The sequence below is a fragment of the Podarcis tiliguerta genome (genome assembly GCF_965153285.1).
Source record: "Podarcis tiliguerta genome assembly, chromosome: 6".
Classification (NCBI taxonomy): domain Eukaryota; kingdom Metazoa; phylum Chordata; class Lepidosauria; order Squamata; family Lacertidae; genus Podarcis; species Podarcis tiliguerta.
In genome coordinates this window covers 57131529-57146768 of record NC_139539.1, presented here as the reverse complement: position 1 = coordinate 57146768, position 15240 = coordinate 57131529, and the positions used below count along the sequence as shown (strand labels likewise).

At 42.5% G+C, this 15240-nt stretch overlaps 1 protein-coding gene across 1 annotated transcript in view; it reads left to right on the top strand.

Moving 5' to 3' along the window:
• The first annotated feature begins 3787 nt into the window (after positions 1-3787).
• C8B (complement C8 beta chain) overlaps positions 3788-15240 on the top strand; it is a 30586-nt gene continuing 19133 nt past the window's right edge. Inside the window, exons 1-3 of the mRNA XM_083448080.1 lie at positions 3788-4107; positions 8684-8840; positions 14288-14426. Coding sequence (XP_083304206.1) covers positions 4016-4107; positions 8684-8840; positions 14288-14426 — 388 coding nt within the window. The 5' untranslated portion in view covers positions 3788-4015. The remainder of the gene's footprint in view (positions 4108-8683; positions 8841-14287; positions 14427-15240) is intronic.

Genomic DNA, 15240 nt, shown 5'->3' with positions numbered 1-15240 from the left:
TCCTTTGTTCCTCTAATTCTGCTGATGATCACTGTCCTGAGACAATGTAGGTCAGAGATAGTCAGGTGCCCTCCAGATGCTGTTGGACTACAACTTCCATCAGCCCCAGCCAACCTGTTGGCTACCTCCAGGGTAGGCTATCTGTGCAAGTCATAGTTTTAAGAACAATTGGGCTTGCCTAAAACAACATGCAAAGAACAAAGGCATCCGATTGGGCCTAAGTTTTGATATATTTTTACTTCTAATTTTTGCCTCTTCTTGCTTAGAAGTAACTAGGTAATTCTGAGATTATATCTCAATGGGGCCTGTAGGTTTAAAATAAATGTGTGTTGAGGAAGATGCAATTTTACCCCCTCTGGTTGTAAACAGAATTAGTTATAAACGGAAATATATACATCATATGACCTCTCTCTTATCTGTGAGGCAGTGAGAAATAACACAAGATACCCTGTTGAGATTTCCTGATTCCCTGCAGGAGCATTACCTATCTCCTTTTGAAATTATTCTGCTGCAGGAAAGGGATATCAGGCTCATTAATGAAATAACTGTCCAGCAATTAGCTTCCCCCAGTTCCAAATAGTCTTATCTCCATGGAAATGTTTGCCTTGCAGCCCATCTATCAAGCTCAAAAAGTTTTATCAGAAAGCTAATAAAACAAACGATGTACTCAAAAGCCATGCCTCTTTGAGGCATTATTAGCAGCAAAATATCTCTTCTTATAAATTGCTATCTCCATAATCCGATTTCATAGCTCTCTTAGACCCAACAACATTTCAGTGCATTCATGTTTCCAAAAGGGAACCCCAGTCAAAAGTTTTAAAAGGAGGGGAAAGCCTGTAAAGAGTTGGCAGAAAGAACAATGTTCATACTGAGTATGTTCCTAACAATTAAGATAATGTGGCACTGTGGTGAACGGTTAGTACGGTAAGTGTGGGTTCTGCATCAATCCTGGATCTCTAGGTGGTGTTGAATGAGTCCTTTATCCCAGTTCCTTTATGTCAAATAAGAATAATAACCTACAATGGTCAGTATGAAAATATACAAAGCAATTTTGCCAGTGGTTGAAGCCAGCATAAACTTTAATAGCAACTGAAATTTCAAATACAGTGGTACCTCGTGTTACGTATATAATCCATACTGGAGGTCCGTTTGTAACTGGAAACCGTTCGTAACATGAGGTGTGCTTTCGCTAAGGGCACTTCCAGAGCGTGACTTCCACTCGCATCCCAGGGCAAAGGTCACAACAAGGGAGCATCTACTTCCGGGTTATCAGAGCACGTAACCCGCAGCATTCATAAGGGGGGACGGTACGTAACACGAGGTACCACTGTACTCGAATATTTCATACTACTTGATGGAATAAACCACCAAGGGTCTAGTGTAGGAGTGGCTAACCATTGTTTGACTCAAGGACTACATTCACCCGTGGCCAACCTCTTTTGGGCAGCATGACAACAGTGGATGTTAGCAAATTAGCATTGCTAATTCTGTACTGGATTATAGCAAATATCTCTGAAAGTTTGATATTACCTGTTCTGTGATCTGGCATGCAAGTTAATATTACGACTTTCTTTTCTGAACATTAATTTGAATCAAGACTGAATAATATATTAGTCTTCACAATCTGGCTGCCACTCTTGTATGGACAAACATGTACCCAGTTTTGTCTGCTAGGTGTCTCATTTATGATACTTTTGAACCAAAATACAGTGGTACCTTGGTTTACCACCTTAATCCGTTCTGGGGGTCCGTTTATAAACCAACTCACTGTAGGTTGTCGGATTCTGCTCTGCATTTTCTTTTTATAAAATATACTACATTTTCTGTATCTATAATCTCAAGTGATACTGCTTGCCTTCTGTGCAAACAGTGATCCACAAACTTTCCAGTAAATGGCATTTTATCTGTGCACTAATGATTAACAGTGAAATTGATCACATCAAAGGTCAAGCCACTGCTAGAAACATCTTTGTTAGTCATGGGACCAATGGGACTTGAAGCTGACAAAACCTTTGGACAGCCTGAACCATCTTTCTTAATTGTTAGTCTTCATTGAATACCGATGAAGGGGAAAGGTTATCGGTTAGGCCATCTGCTGAGAATCCAGTTGGCAGAACTCAGGCTTTCCTGAGCACTTCCCATAATAAGTCGGCTGATATGGCACAAGTTCTCTGTTAAATGGTTGTTGCTAAGTTGCTTGTTGTAAAGAAATGATGTTGCAATAAAACAATTCTATTTTTTTAGCTTTGAATGGGACTTATAAATGTATAAGGGATGTATGTTGTAGTAATTCATGTCTTTTAGATTTCATGATAGTAATTAGAATACAGTGGTACCTCTGGATGAAAACAGGATCCATTCCGGAGCCCCTTTCGCATCCTGAAGCGAATGCAACCCATGTCTGTGTGTCTGCACGTGCCACAATTTGCTGCGCATGCACATGATGTCATTTTGAGTGTCTGCGCGAGCGGCGAAACCCGGAAGTAATGCATTCTGTTACTTCCGGGTTGCAGCAGAGCGCAACGCGAAAACGCTCAACGCAAAGCTACTTTAACCCGAGGTATGACTGTACCTGAAGAATTTGTGCCAAGCAAGTTAAAGTGCGTAAAAGCTGCCCTCCAGGTCTCCTCAAGGAGAATGTCTGAAAACAGAGCCCTTTTAGTGGGAGCACTGCAAATAGAATTCTATAACATTATTCCCCCATTTTTGTTTTCTGTTTTTCCCCCCAATTGGCTTATGGTTTGTTTTATCAATTATTCTGGGTGTTTTTAATGGCGTTGTATTGTATCAGATTGTTAGCTGCCTTGAAAGTTTGTAAAAACTTACAAATAAATTTACACATAAATCAACATAACCTCCTTATAAATTTGATGTGCTAACGGCCATCAAAGATAAGATTGTGTTCAACTCATTATTTAAAGGAGCCCGTAACTCTATTTATAATTGGTAGGAAAAAGAAACAATTGCTGGTGGTTGAGGTCTGGCACAAGCATTCAACTACAATTAAATCGGTACAGTCCTTGTTATCTGTGGAATTCCCACCTGCTTATGACTGCCAGATCCACATCACGGATAGTGAAAATATCCCTTTAACCAAGCACCAGACTGTAAGCAGTTGTGTCTAGTTGTAGACACTGGCTTTTCTTTTCATGACCCTTGTTTTTATTCTGATGGGGAGTGGTTATAGCTCCAGAATATGATCTGCAGTGTATTATTCAACATGTGGCTGCCATGAGAAAAAAAGATACAATTAAAAATAAGTGTGTGTGTGTGTGTGTGAGAGAGAGAGAGAGAGAGAGAGAGAGAGACCCTAAAGCATTTATTGATCTTGACCAGGATCTCCTATACTTTTAGCAGATGGTTTAGTTTTCCTCCAGAATCAAGGAAGTCTCTGTGTTTTAACTCATTGTGATTGATTATTTCAGGATGAAAACAGAAAGGTTGGAACTGGGCTTTGAGGGCGATAATGATTTCCTATTCAAATCTTTTCTAAATTAAGATTTTAAATACCTTACTAGTGAAATCCTATACTTACCTGAGACTAAGCACCATTAAATACAAAGAATTGTAATGTTAATCCGCAAATGGGAAGCCAATTAGAGGTAGAAGTTAACAGGGGTTGCAGTCCCCTGCTGTGCCTCCTTACTCTGTAGTAAGTCCCACTGTGTGTCCAATAAGGCATGTTACACCCAGGTTACTATGCATAGAGTTCCAATTTTAAATCTCCATAACTGGCTATAGAATTGCAGCCTTAGATTTATGTAAGACAGACCAGTAAACAGGTCCTGAGCTGTGCTTCATGTCTCCGACTTTCTCCAACAGTTTTCCAGTGGCCCAGTAGAAGGCTCTGTCCAACCAGCAAACTTTGTTAAATTTGTCGGAAGGTAGCTTATCTTCTGTTTGCCTGCTGGGAAACAGCTACTAATCTACCTTGCTCGCCCCGCTGTTTTCAAACACAGTAGCAAACGGAATTAGTAAAGAAACCTGCTATAGATTTCCCACAGTACTTTAAAACATGAGTGCAGCATCTATACTCTTTTGTTCGTGGCTGGCCAGAGTTTTCATGATCTGTGCAAGCATAAGCTTCTTAAATTTGCATTGCTCCAGGTAAGTGAATATTGTTTTTCAAACCAATATCAGTATGGTAATGTGATAGATAGTGACGTTTAATGGTAACCTTCTGTTCTGATATTTGTGTGGTACATAGAAAGTGCCTCTTGAGCTATTTCTAGATTAGTAGCAAAGTTTTACCAAAGGAGGACCATATTGAACTGAACATGTTGCAAAGTGACATGCATTTGAACAAGCCTGATCGCTTGGAGACTCCAAAGTATGTGAAATGGTGCTCTGATATTCAGTAACATCTTTCTCCCTGTGGCTGTCTTGCCTAGTCGAGTCTAAAATTTAAGATATGGGGGTGGGATGGGGGGGGGAGTGAATATTGTATATGCCAACTTGTCACTTCCACTTTTTCACATACTCCACTTCATATGGGTGATACCTTCTGTTTCCATGCTGTCAACCACATACCTTCCAACACTTATCCAATGACATAGGGGTGTCCTAGTCCATACCCTACAGCATTTCTCCCAGGACATTCTGGGATCAAATCAGAAACCAGGACAGCTTCTGCAAATCCGGGACTGCCCCTGGAAAACAGGGACACTTGGAAGGTCTGCAGCCATTAATCCTTCACCTTCCATTACAGGAGCTGTGCTGCTGTTTTTAAGTTTATCCCACTGTTCTTATATAACATTTAAAGGCCTGCAACACTAGAGCTGATTCTATGGGAAAGGTCCATGTGGCTGTAGGCCTTTAAATATCACACTGATGCTCATAGGATAAACACATGGACGTGATTCTTCCACAATGCTAGTGTAATACTTAAAGAATCTTCACTCTGGGTTTCTTAGGTATTGTCGCCTGCCCATCTCAGAGGCATGCCACTAAAGGGCCACCTTTGACTTTTTCCTGTCCTTCTCCTCTAGCAGCCAAGCAAACTCTGCATCCTTTACTACATCTCCCGGAGTTGCCTTTTCCTGTACATCTACTTCTATCAGGAAGTCATCTGGAAGATGACTATAACTTCTTTCCTACTAACACCCTCTTCCGCAAACTCTTCCCTTTTTAAAAAATACACACACACACTAAATTCACATTTTTCACCTATTGTTTGATTATGTAATTCTGTTTCCCTACATGTTAACCTCAGGCACTTCATCCTTACTTTTAAAGCCCTCCACCTCTCCTACACTGCTGCCCCCTTGTAACTTCGTGAGACCTTCATTATGTATAATCTCTTCTCCCATCAACCCCTTTTGTCATCTTATTCTGCAGAATTGCACTCTATGCCAGGAACAGCCACCCCTCGCTACTTAACTGCTTTTTGTTCCTAATATTAATAATAGCACTCATTTATTTTAATATGACAAAAAGTGTTAAGCAGATGTCAGGTAGGCATATTGTGTTTCACTTTCGATCAGACCCTCCAATGCCTGATTAAGTTGTAAGCAGTACAATTAAGAGAAGTATCAATTATTTTCTTAACTGGGCAAGCAATTGGAATATATCACGGCGGTGTAAAATGTACACTTACGTCATGTAAATCTACTTGTTGCAAACCTGCTTCTGCTAAAAGAAATTGCTGAAGCCAGTGGCATTCCCATCTTAATTATTTCTGCATTGTTTATTTCTCTTCATCTTTCTAGAAAGTAGCATTTGTCTTTGTTCTCTATTTCTGGCTTGCTGTTGTTGTTGTTTTTCAAATTACTCCTCGAAGCAGAATTTACACCCTGCTCTGGGTGTTTAACCCACCATAATCAAGGTGGATGGAAGCTTTTATTAACTGCCAGTGAAAAATTAATTATCATTTTAATTTCTTTTGTAATTAAAGTTTGATTACATTCCCAAAGACTTTCAGAAAATTGATTGTAGGAAGTAATAGTTGCGACAACAAGGCATGCTTATTGCTCCAGAAAAAATTATAAATAAGACTCATGGATCTCTGTGTTAAGGATGGCAAAGCACTGCCGCTCCCCGCCATGTTTGGTATTCCTTGGAAAATACAATGAGACCTATTTGAAGGTGTCTTTGAAACAGGCGCATCTTGCCTCCCTAGTCCTAAGGGAGCTCATTAAAACAGGACTGCACAATTTGCAGGCCCCCCAAGCCAAATGCTGCATCCTTCTGCCAAGCAGTTGACACTCCCCCTCCCATTTTTCCAACCCTAGAAGGCAGCAGTAGAACAAGCTTAACAATCCTTGGGACTGAATATGGCTTGGTGGACCACACAGTTTTCAGACTAGCATTAAAATACGTTATATGTCATTCTGGAAAACGGAGGAGGAGGAGGAAGAAGAAGAGGGCAGCGATAAGTGTGCTAGCAAGCATAATTTGGAGGGCAGTCTTTTAGGACTCCAATTCTAAAATGCATGAGGAGACACTTAGGAGTTCATGCAGAATCTCCCAGGTTCAGAAGATAAACTTATGGAGGATGATTGAGGGGTAGGGGCACAGCTAGTGTGCAAATCCTTACTGCCTCTTCTTTTCTATATATATATAATTATTATTATGTTTTGTTTCCGTATGTTTCTGATATAGAACATCTGAAGAGGCATACTCAACCCTGAAAATGATCACTAAATAGATTTCTTTTTGCTGGTGATATCAGGAGATTTTCTAGTATTATTTCATGTCATTTGTGCAGTCAAAGGCTTTACCCCACATGCACACAGAGAGACTTATCAGGTTTTTATTAATAGCCTTGTCTGAGAAAAAAGGGCTTAACATTTGACTCATAATGTTTTACATGGAGGTAACAATCGTCAGTGTGTCAAATTGAAATATGAAGTATTCTCTGTTTCGTGGGAAACCGTTGATGGGTTGTATAATATACAAGGAAAAGAATAGATTCCTATCAGGTATTGTATTAGTTACAGAAAGTGAATTGGTTGTGTGTATATATTTGTTTTACCTTCCTCCATTTGTACTAATACATATAGATTAAAACCTATAAAATCCCTTCATATGTTAAAGAGGCAGAATGGAAACCCGGCCATTTGCGACTACTCTGTGTCTCATCTCTGTCTCATATGCATGTCAGAGTGAAGGCATGAAAGATTCCCATAAATTATCCATGTTCAAGCTGCAGCCAGGCTATAAGGCAGGCATGGTTGACCTGTTGCCCTTCTGATGTTGCCAAACTACAATACTCATCATCCCTGATCACTGGCCATGCTGTCTGAGGGTGGTGGAAGTTGTAGGCCAGCAGAATTTGAAGGTCACAGGCTAGCCACTGATCCCCACCGACTTCCACAGTCTCAAGCATTAATACTTCTGAATACCAGTTTGATGTCATCTGCAAATTTGATGAGCATGCCCTCAAGTTGTTGATAAAGATGCTGAACAGCTATAGGCCCAGGACCATAGATGTCAGGTCTAGGGGCCCCTGGATGCCAGGGCACCCACAATTTTTATTTTTTATTTTTGCTTAGCTCTCACAACATGGGGTTCTGACACGACTTCCAGTTTCTACTAGAGACCTGATGCAACTTCCCAGAGGAGGTCAGAGGAGGTCAGAGGCCCTGCCAGGCCTCCAAACCCAATTTCCAATACAAACCGGAAGTCACATCAAAGGACTCGCGAGGCCTCAGATGTGACCTCCAAGGCCCTGCAAGGTCTTAAAAGCAAAGTCAGAGGTCTCTGAATGCGACTTCCAGTAGAAACCGGAAGTCACATCAAAGGACTCGCAAAGCCCTTCGAAACCCTGCGAGGCCTCAGAAGTGCCGCTGAGCCACCGACACAACGTGGCATCATGATGTCACGACGTCATGACGGCAGGTTACGTCATGGGCTCCACTGGGTACCCATAACCTGGGTTCCATGTCAGCACCCCTGACCAGGACAGAAAGAACCCTGTAGCACCCTACTTGTCGTCACTTTTTTCCAGAATGATGAGGAACCATTAATGAGCACTCTTTGGGTTTGGTCAATCAACCAGCTACAAATCCACCTATCAGTTACCTAATCCAGTGAGAACCATATACTTGTGGGGGAGCAGGAAGGGTGGAGGGAGGACCACTAATTCAATACAGTGAATAAGCTCTGAATATCAAGCATCTGTGACATCATAGCAATTCAGCCAATAGCTAGGAAGGGACTTCAAAGTGGCAGGTTAAATTCAGCCTGGGCTTATTAGATTTTGTCTCACCATTTACTGAGTTTCAGTGAGCTTTGGTCAATTGGCATCACCTCAAGCTGAGATGCAACATCAACTCTGGATACTATCTACACACCCATTAGTACTGGGCACTATGTATTAGTACTGGGCACTATGTAGGTTGTATGTTGACTGTTTTCAACAATAAATAGCTCTCAGTGGTATGCTGATGGGCATGCAGTGGTCCAAGCAGAGTTCTGCATCACACATCCTTAGTAATCACACAAGAATTCAATTATGTGGGATTTTGCTCGTGCAGCAATTACAATACTTGAGTTAGTTGTGCAACTTGAATTTTGCACAAGGCAGAGTGGCAAAACTGTTGTGTACTTTAATTGAACACCTCGTTTCTGTGAATGGGAAGTGCTCTAAACTGGTGCCCGGGTGGGTGCTGGCATTAAGAAATAGGAGACAGATTGACATGCGCCCTAATGAAAAAATAGCTTTCCCTCTATTAAAATGCAGTGGAGAAAAAGACAGTTCTCTTCAACTATATGGAGCTGATACCAATGTGACCAAGGGCAGATGGCGCCGGTCTCCCAGCAACCCACCACAGCCCATCGATTGTACACTTTCCAGCTGGTCATCATGGAGCACTTGCGATCCTTGCCAGAGGAAAAGGGTGAGTGTCTTTGTGATCTGTTTGTGTGGTATTTCAATGTATTGCAATGAGAAGCTTGCAAGGTGGCTGATTAATTCAAATCAAAATGGCTCCCTTTCAACTCCATGTGTCTATTACACATCGTTTCCTTGGGTCCTCATTTTTCAGAGCAGAGCACTGAAAAATGCCCACTTGTGCCTTGTGGCCGGCCTTTTGTGTTCTCATATCTATACATAGACCTTCCACAGAGCATACAAAGCCATACTGATCTATGTGGGTTTTTCCCCCAAAGAGTCGCTTCCTTAAAAGCAAAAATATAAAATTTTGTTTTGAAATAAAGTTTTTTAAAAATGCGGATGAGAGAAGAAACTTAGCTTGTCCTCATTTCCTTTGCTCCCTTCCCTCAAGCCATTATTTATCTTGCCCCAAATATGTTTTTCCTTCATTCACCCGCATTGCCTTTGGGGCCTTTAGCTTCCATGCACTTCTAGTCTCCAGCCTGTCCCTCAAGCATACTCTCATCCCAAGGGACTGTGCTGCAATCCATGTCAAACCAGCAACTTTTCCTTCCTTCAAAAGTTGGATTACAATCATTTTGACAAGCTCTATTCCCTAAACAGTAGGAAAGCATCCAATGCCATCACACCAGCTCAGCCAACAGGTACCAGAGGTTGCACTTACACAAGCACAACATAGACACCGCTTCCTCTTCCAATTTTCCCAGGTGGTGTGAATCTGCAGATTAATCAGTTCAGTTCAATTTATGGGGTCCAAATACCTTGTCTGAATTTCAGACCTCATTGTACCTGTTCAGCTGCACATACCTGTTTGGTTGTCCACATTTCATAATGGTAAATTTAAAAAATAAATGAATTATCAGCACCATGTGCTGTCTGGAGAAAGTGATGATTTAAAAATGAGCATGTCTACCACCCATTGTCTTCTCTTACTTCCACTTATTTTCAACAGAGGTATCATAATCCCAACTTCAGTATTTATTGACAATCCAGTTTTGCATCCACTTAAACAGCCTGCTTGCAGTCCCACTGCAAAGATGGAGCAGATATGTTTTCTGTTGCTCCAGTGGGTCAGTTTCCTATTCTCCCCCACCCCCACAGGCCACCTTTGACAGGTTGGCAGGACAGCCTTCCTTTCAAATTATCTGATGTCAGGTCAATGACACCTGTCAGTCCCTTGTGCAGCATTTCACGAAAACACCCAGCAACCAGCTGGCTGTGTGGCATTTGGGAGGGCAGCACAATGTGTTTTGCTAGCCCTTAGAGCTAACCATAGAGCATGGGGTCAGCAAAGCACTTTGCACAGCAGTGGGGGAGCAAGCCTTTTATTGTCTTTCTTGTACAGAAAGTGACTGGGGAGTTGCCACACTTTACTAGCTATGCTAGAGCACTCTTGATGTAGAGCCCATTTGTGTGGAGCACCCTCAATATCCTTGCTTTTGGCTGGGAGATTATGGCCCACAGCCGCTCATTTTTCATCCTTGAGCATTTTCCACCTACAAAGTGTCTTCAGACTAAGGCTTTGATTGTTACAGACATTAGTGGTAAGATTCCCATTATCTTCAAAAGTGCCGTATAATATCATCTTGTCACCATGCTAAGGCTACTCATTTTTTGAGTAGTCATTCTTTGGCCTTGCTCAAAGCCACAGCTTACATATGATTATTTATCATCATTACTTTTGTTATTGGAATAGCAGCTGAAAGCCCTACTGTATTAGGTGCTAAGAAAAGTGGATATAGCAAACTAAGGAGAGCACAGATAATATTGAACTTGTAACTGAGAAGGTTTTATTGCAGGCTGGCTGTTGCATCTAGAGGTATAGAGCTTATTGGAACTCTAGCATATGACTGAAAGTACACAAAAGCCAGTAAAAGTTGGAGACCTTTCTCCCATGACATCTTTCACAGCATCACAATGAAACTGATAGCACTGGTGATACATTGCATATGGGCCTCCTAGTCACCCTGTCAACAATGAACAGGGGCAGCATAGGTTAAAGCCCACAGCAAATATGAAATCATAGAAAAGAGTTGCATGAGCACATCTGATCTCTGAAATGTGCCCTAATGGTATGACAAGGCAGGACGGAAGATACGTGTATCTGGTACTAAGCAAACCCCAGAGATTTTCACAGACTTGCTCACTTAGTGTTTCTGGGTGGAGGATTTTGGAGGGTGTCAGAGGTAATGAAAATTGGAACCCTGTCAGGCACTTAGTATCTAGTTTTGGGCAGGATTGGACCTTTGCTAGCAAGAAGGGCTTCTGGAGACCATGGCAGAAGGTGAGGATGCTGGGAACATTTTTTAAAAAGTAGAGTGGTCCCAAGGAGAGGAAACCATCTGAGGTTGGTGGAGCATGGGAGGTGAGTTCATGGTTGGCAGAAGAGCAGGCAGATAAGCAGAAAGGCAGGAGTCATCCACCAAGAGCAGAGGTCCAATTCAGCGACATCAGCTGATCCAAAAACTACTGCAGTTCCTAGAGGAGATGTCAGTACCTAGAAGTCTCTTAGCCAGATCTGGCTTCTTCAGGGGGTACTTTCTCCTAATTCCCCAATTGCCAATCCAGGGGCAAAGGGGGATGTGAAGGCAAGGGAGTGATGCCTGCGGTGACAGGACTTGCCAGCATGCTACTTCAGAGCATTAAATTAGAGCCTTGACTTTCCACCCTGATCCTCTCATTGAAGCAATGCTCTCAGCTGCAGGGTACATGAATTCTGTGTGAATCCTATCAACAGTGATGATCTTCTTGCCCCCATCCTATCCCTGGCCAGCTTTGCTTATGGGCTAAGAGCTTAAGTGGCCTACAGCCTGCATGGTTTTGTCTGATACAAGAAGGAACATGTAGGCAGGCCACTATTCTGTGTTAGTGGGGAGAAAACTGGGCTTTAATCAGAATTAGACCTCTCAGAATCAATGCTGTGGTGAAGAAGAAGAAGAAGAAGAAGAAGAAGAAGAAGAAGAAGAAGAAGAAGAAGAATTTTTTATTTATATCCCACCCTCCCTGGCCAAAGCCAGGCTCAGAGCAGCTAACAACAGTAAAAATAGCACAATTTACATAAAATCACAGTCAATTAATTAAAATACATTCTAAAATCAATTCAGAATCAAATTAATGGCAACCATTGGGCTATGAGGATTCTATGAGGATTACAGATGGAGAGAGGGGGTCAGACTGTGCTTTGGCCAAAGGCCTGGTGGAACAGCTCCGTCTTGCAGGCCTTGCGGAAAGATGTCACGTCCCTGGTCTCTTGCGACACAGCGTTCCACCAGATCGGGGCCATGGCTGAAAAAGCCCTGGCTCTGGTTGAGGCCAGTCTAAGCTCCCTGTGGCCAGGGATCCCCAAGATGTTTTTATTTGAAGACCGTAAGATCCTCCATGGGACATACCACGAGAGGCGGTCCCATAGGTACCAGGGTCCTAGGCCGTATAGGGCTTTAAAGGTTAAAACCAGCACCTTAAACCTGATTCTATACTCCACTGGGAGCCAGTGCAGCGGGTATAGCACCGGGTGAATGTGATCCCGTGGTGAGGACCCCGCAAGGAGTCTTGTCGCGGCATTCTGCACCTGCTGGAGTTTCTGGGTCAGTCTCAAGGGCAGCCCCACGTAGAATACTCGTTAAAAAGGGAATAAAAGTTTTCCCCAACTTTGGAAGAACAACAGAACAGCAGTCAGACAGGTCTTCCTGGGGAAGGAGTTTCACAGGCAGGCCACCAAAGTGTCCCAAATCACTCTTTTTGTCCCTACCTCTGAAGGTGCAAGGACTGGGGGGTGGGTAATGAAGAAGTCAGGGGAAACCATTACCTCAAACAGCAAAATGGGTAGCTATCTGCCAATCAGTATGGCAACAAAAAGAGAACATTCTGCATACTTAGAGCAGTACTAGTTTGGTCTTCCCCTCAACCCACAAATACCACATACCGGTATATTAGAGATTGCATGCACTGTTATGAAGGTGCAAGACTTCATTCTGCCTGGTGACATCTCTCTGCCATCCTAATCGCTATAGAACACACATAATCATGGGAGATCTAGCCTTGAGAACTCCTTAATTTGAACATAGCCCTTAATAAAAACCAGCAAAAACAAAAATCCACAACATACCGTATTTTTCGCTCTAGAAAACGCTCCCAACCATAACACGCACATAGTTTTTAGAGGAGGAAAACAAGAAAAAAAATATTCTAAACAAAACAGTGGATGTATGATTTTTGTGGTTCATGCTGTGGCCACAGACATGTGATCTGACGATGAGTTTGGGGTAGCCCAATGCAAAAATCCTGAGGATCCATGTGGATCCGTGCTTTGTAACCACGTTTTTGCACCACTGCAGCCCCAGGCAGCAGTGGGTGCGTGATTTTTTTGGTGCAAGCTGTAGCCATGGACATGCTATGTGATCTGATGGTGAATTTGGGGTGACCCAGTGCAAAAATCCTGAGGATCCATGTGGATCCGTGCTTTGTAACCATGTTTTAAGTGGGGAGGGAAGGAAAAGCATTCAAGGGACAAGGAACACGCGTGGGGTGGGTGGAGAAGGATGCTGTTAATAATGCAGAAGAGGGGTATAAGAGGAGAAGGCTCTTATAAGAGGAGTGGGGAGGAGAGAGAGACAGAGAGCCTGCTTGCGAAAAACTTTGCTGTTATTTAGCGAGTGGGGAGGAGAGAGAGACAGAGAGCCTGCTTGAAAAATCTTTGCTGCTATTTAGCGAGTGGGGAGGAGAGAGGGACAGAGAGCCTGCTTGCTTTAAAGGAGCCAACCGAACAGGAGCCGCTTACACTTGCTTACTCTCCTCTCCTCTCCCGCTTTGCTCCTTTAAAGCAAGCAGGCTCTCTGTCTCTCTCTCCTCCCCACTCAGCGGCTCTTCTCCCGCTTTGCTGTTTCAAAGCGAGCCAAGGAGGAGGGAAGGAAGAGGAACCATGGATCCTCTGCTCACGACTGCAGCAGATCCCCCCGCCATCCTTAGGCATTCGCTCCATAACACGCACAGACATTTCCCCTTACTTTCTGAAAGCAACTTGGAAACATATGTTTTATACATTTGCTTGGGCATTAACAGGATATTAATGTGTATATATGACATAAGATGAGCCTACTGGATCAGGCCTAGCATCCTATTCTCACAGCGGCCAGACAGTGTTAAACCGCTTGCACTATGTTGTGATACAAATTTTAACACTAGTACTTTATTTTTACCTTCTCTTTTGTAAATTGATTTGTGGATTGATTGTTTTGGTAGTTGGTATATATCGGGAACTGCTTTGATTCTGAGATCATTTAGTCAAGGTTGGCTTAGTAATTTATTTTATATATATATATATATATATATATATATAATGCCATCAGATGCCTTCTTCTTGGTGCTGCCCCTAGCAGAGATCTAGGGATATCTGGGATACATGCCTTTTTTAATTTAGGAGACCTGGAATTCATAATCTCTATTCTGTTACAGTACAGATTTGTCCATGTGGAACGGCCTTCTCAGTTTGGCGGTGACCCGTGTGATTACTCTGACAAAGAAACTGAAGACTGCGTTACAAACAGACCTTGCAGGAATACAGTTAGATGTGAAGGCTTTGTGTGTGCCACAGGTTAGTGAATAAGAAGTGGTTTTCCTAAATTTGAAGCCAGTGGCTAAGCCCCCATGTATTGAATTGTATTCGAACTTAATAGAGTGAATGAAAATTTGAACTTAATAGAGTGAATGAAATCATACTCTTGGCAGACCTTTTAAACTGTAGAGTAATAGTTCACATTGTTTGATTTGTCACAACTGAAATTTGATATGGTTTGCATTATTAAACAGACATAATTATAAAACCAGCAAGAAGAATGGGACAACAGGGAACAACAATGGCCTGGTTTGCGCATCATTTTAAACCACAGTTAAACTAAACTATGGTTTATATGCGAACACACAGTGTGCTGGTGAATGATGCAAAACAGTGGGCGATTCACTTCTCTCGAGCAACTTCTGCTGTTGCGCTGCTGGGAATCAGGCCAGAGTCTGGGTCCGGCACTATATCCCAATCTGGGTTTGCTGCTTTCCTGACAAACCATGAATTGAAACCAAGGGTTGTTATTGGCTTACCAATTATGGTTTGTTGGGAGAAAACAATATACAAGCCTGAGTTCAATCTAAGTCAAACCATGGACTGTTTCCTGGCAGCACATATAGAGCATGAGCAGGGAAGGAGTGAAGTGCCTATAATGTCAACAATGTACACCAGCATACTGCATGCCCATATTTGATCCATAGTTTAAACAGTTCCATTCTGTGAGGTGCAGTGCTTGTACAGACGGAATGTCCATGTTCCTACACAATGCACAATGTTCAATTCCACCCGCTGTGTGCCCCTGGTGGTGTCATGTTTCAGAAATCATAAATGATATGCTCTCTGTTAG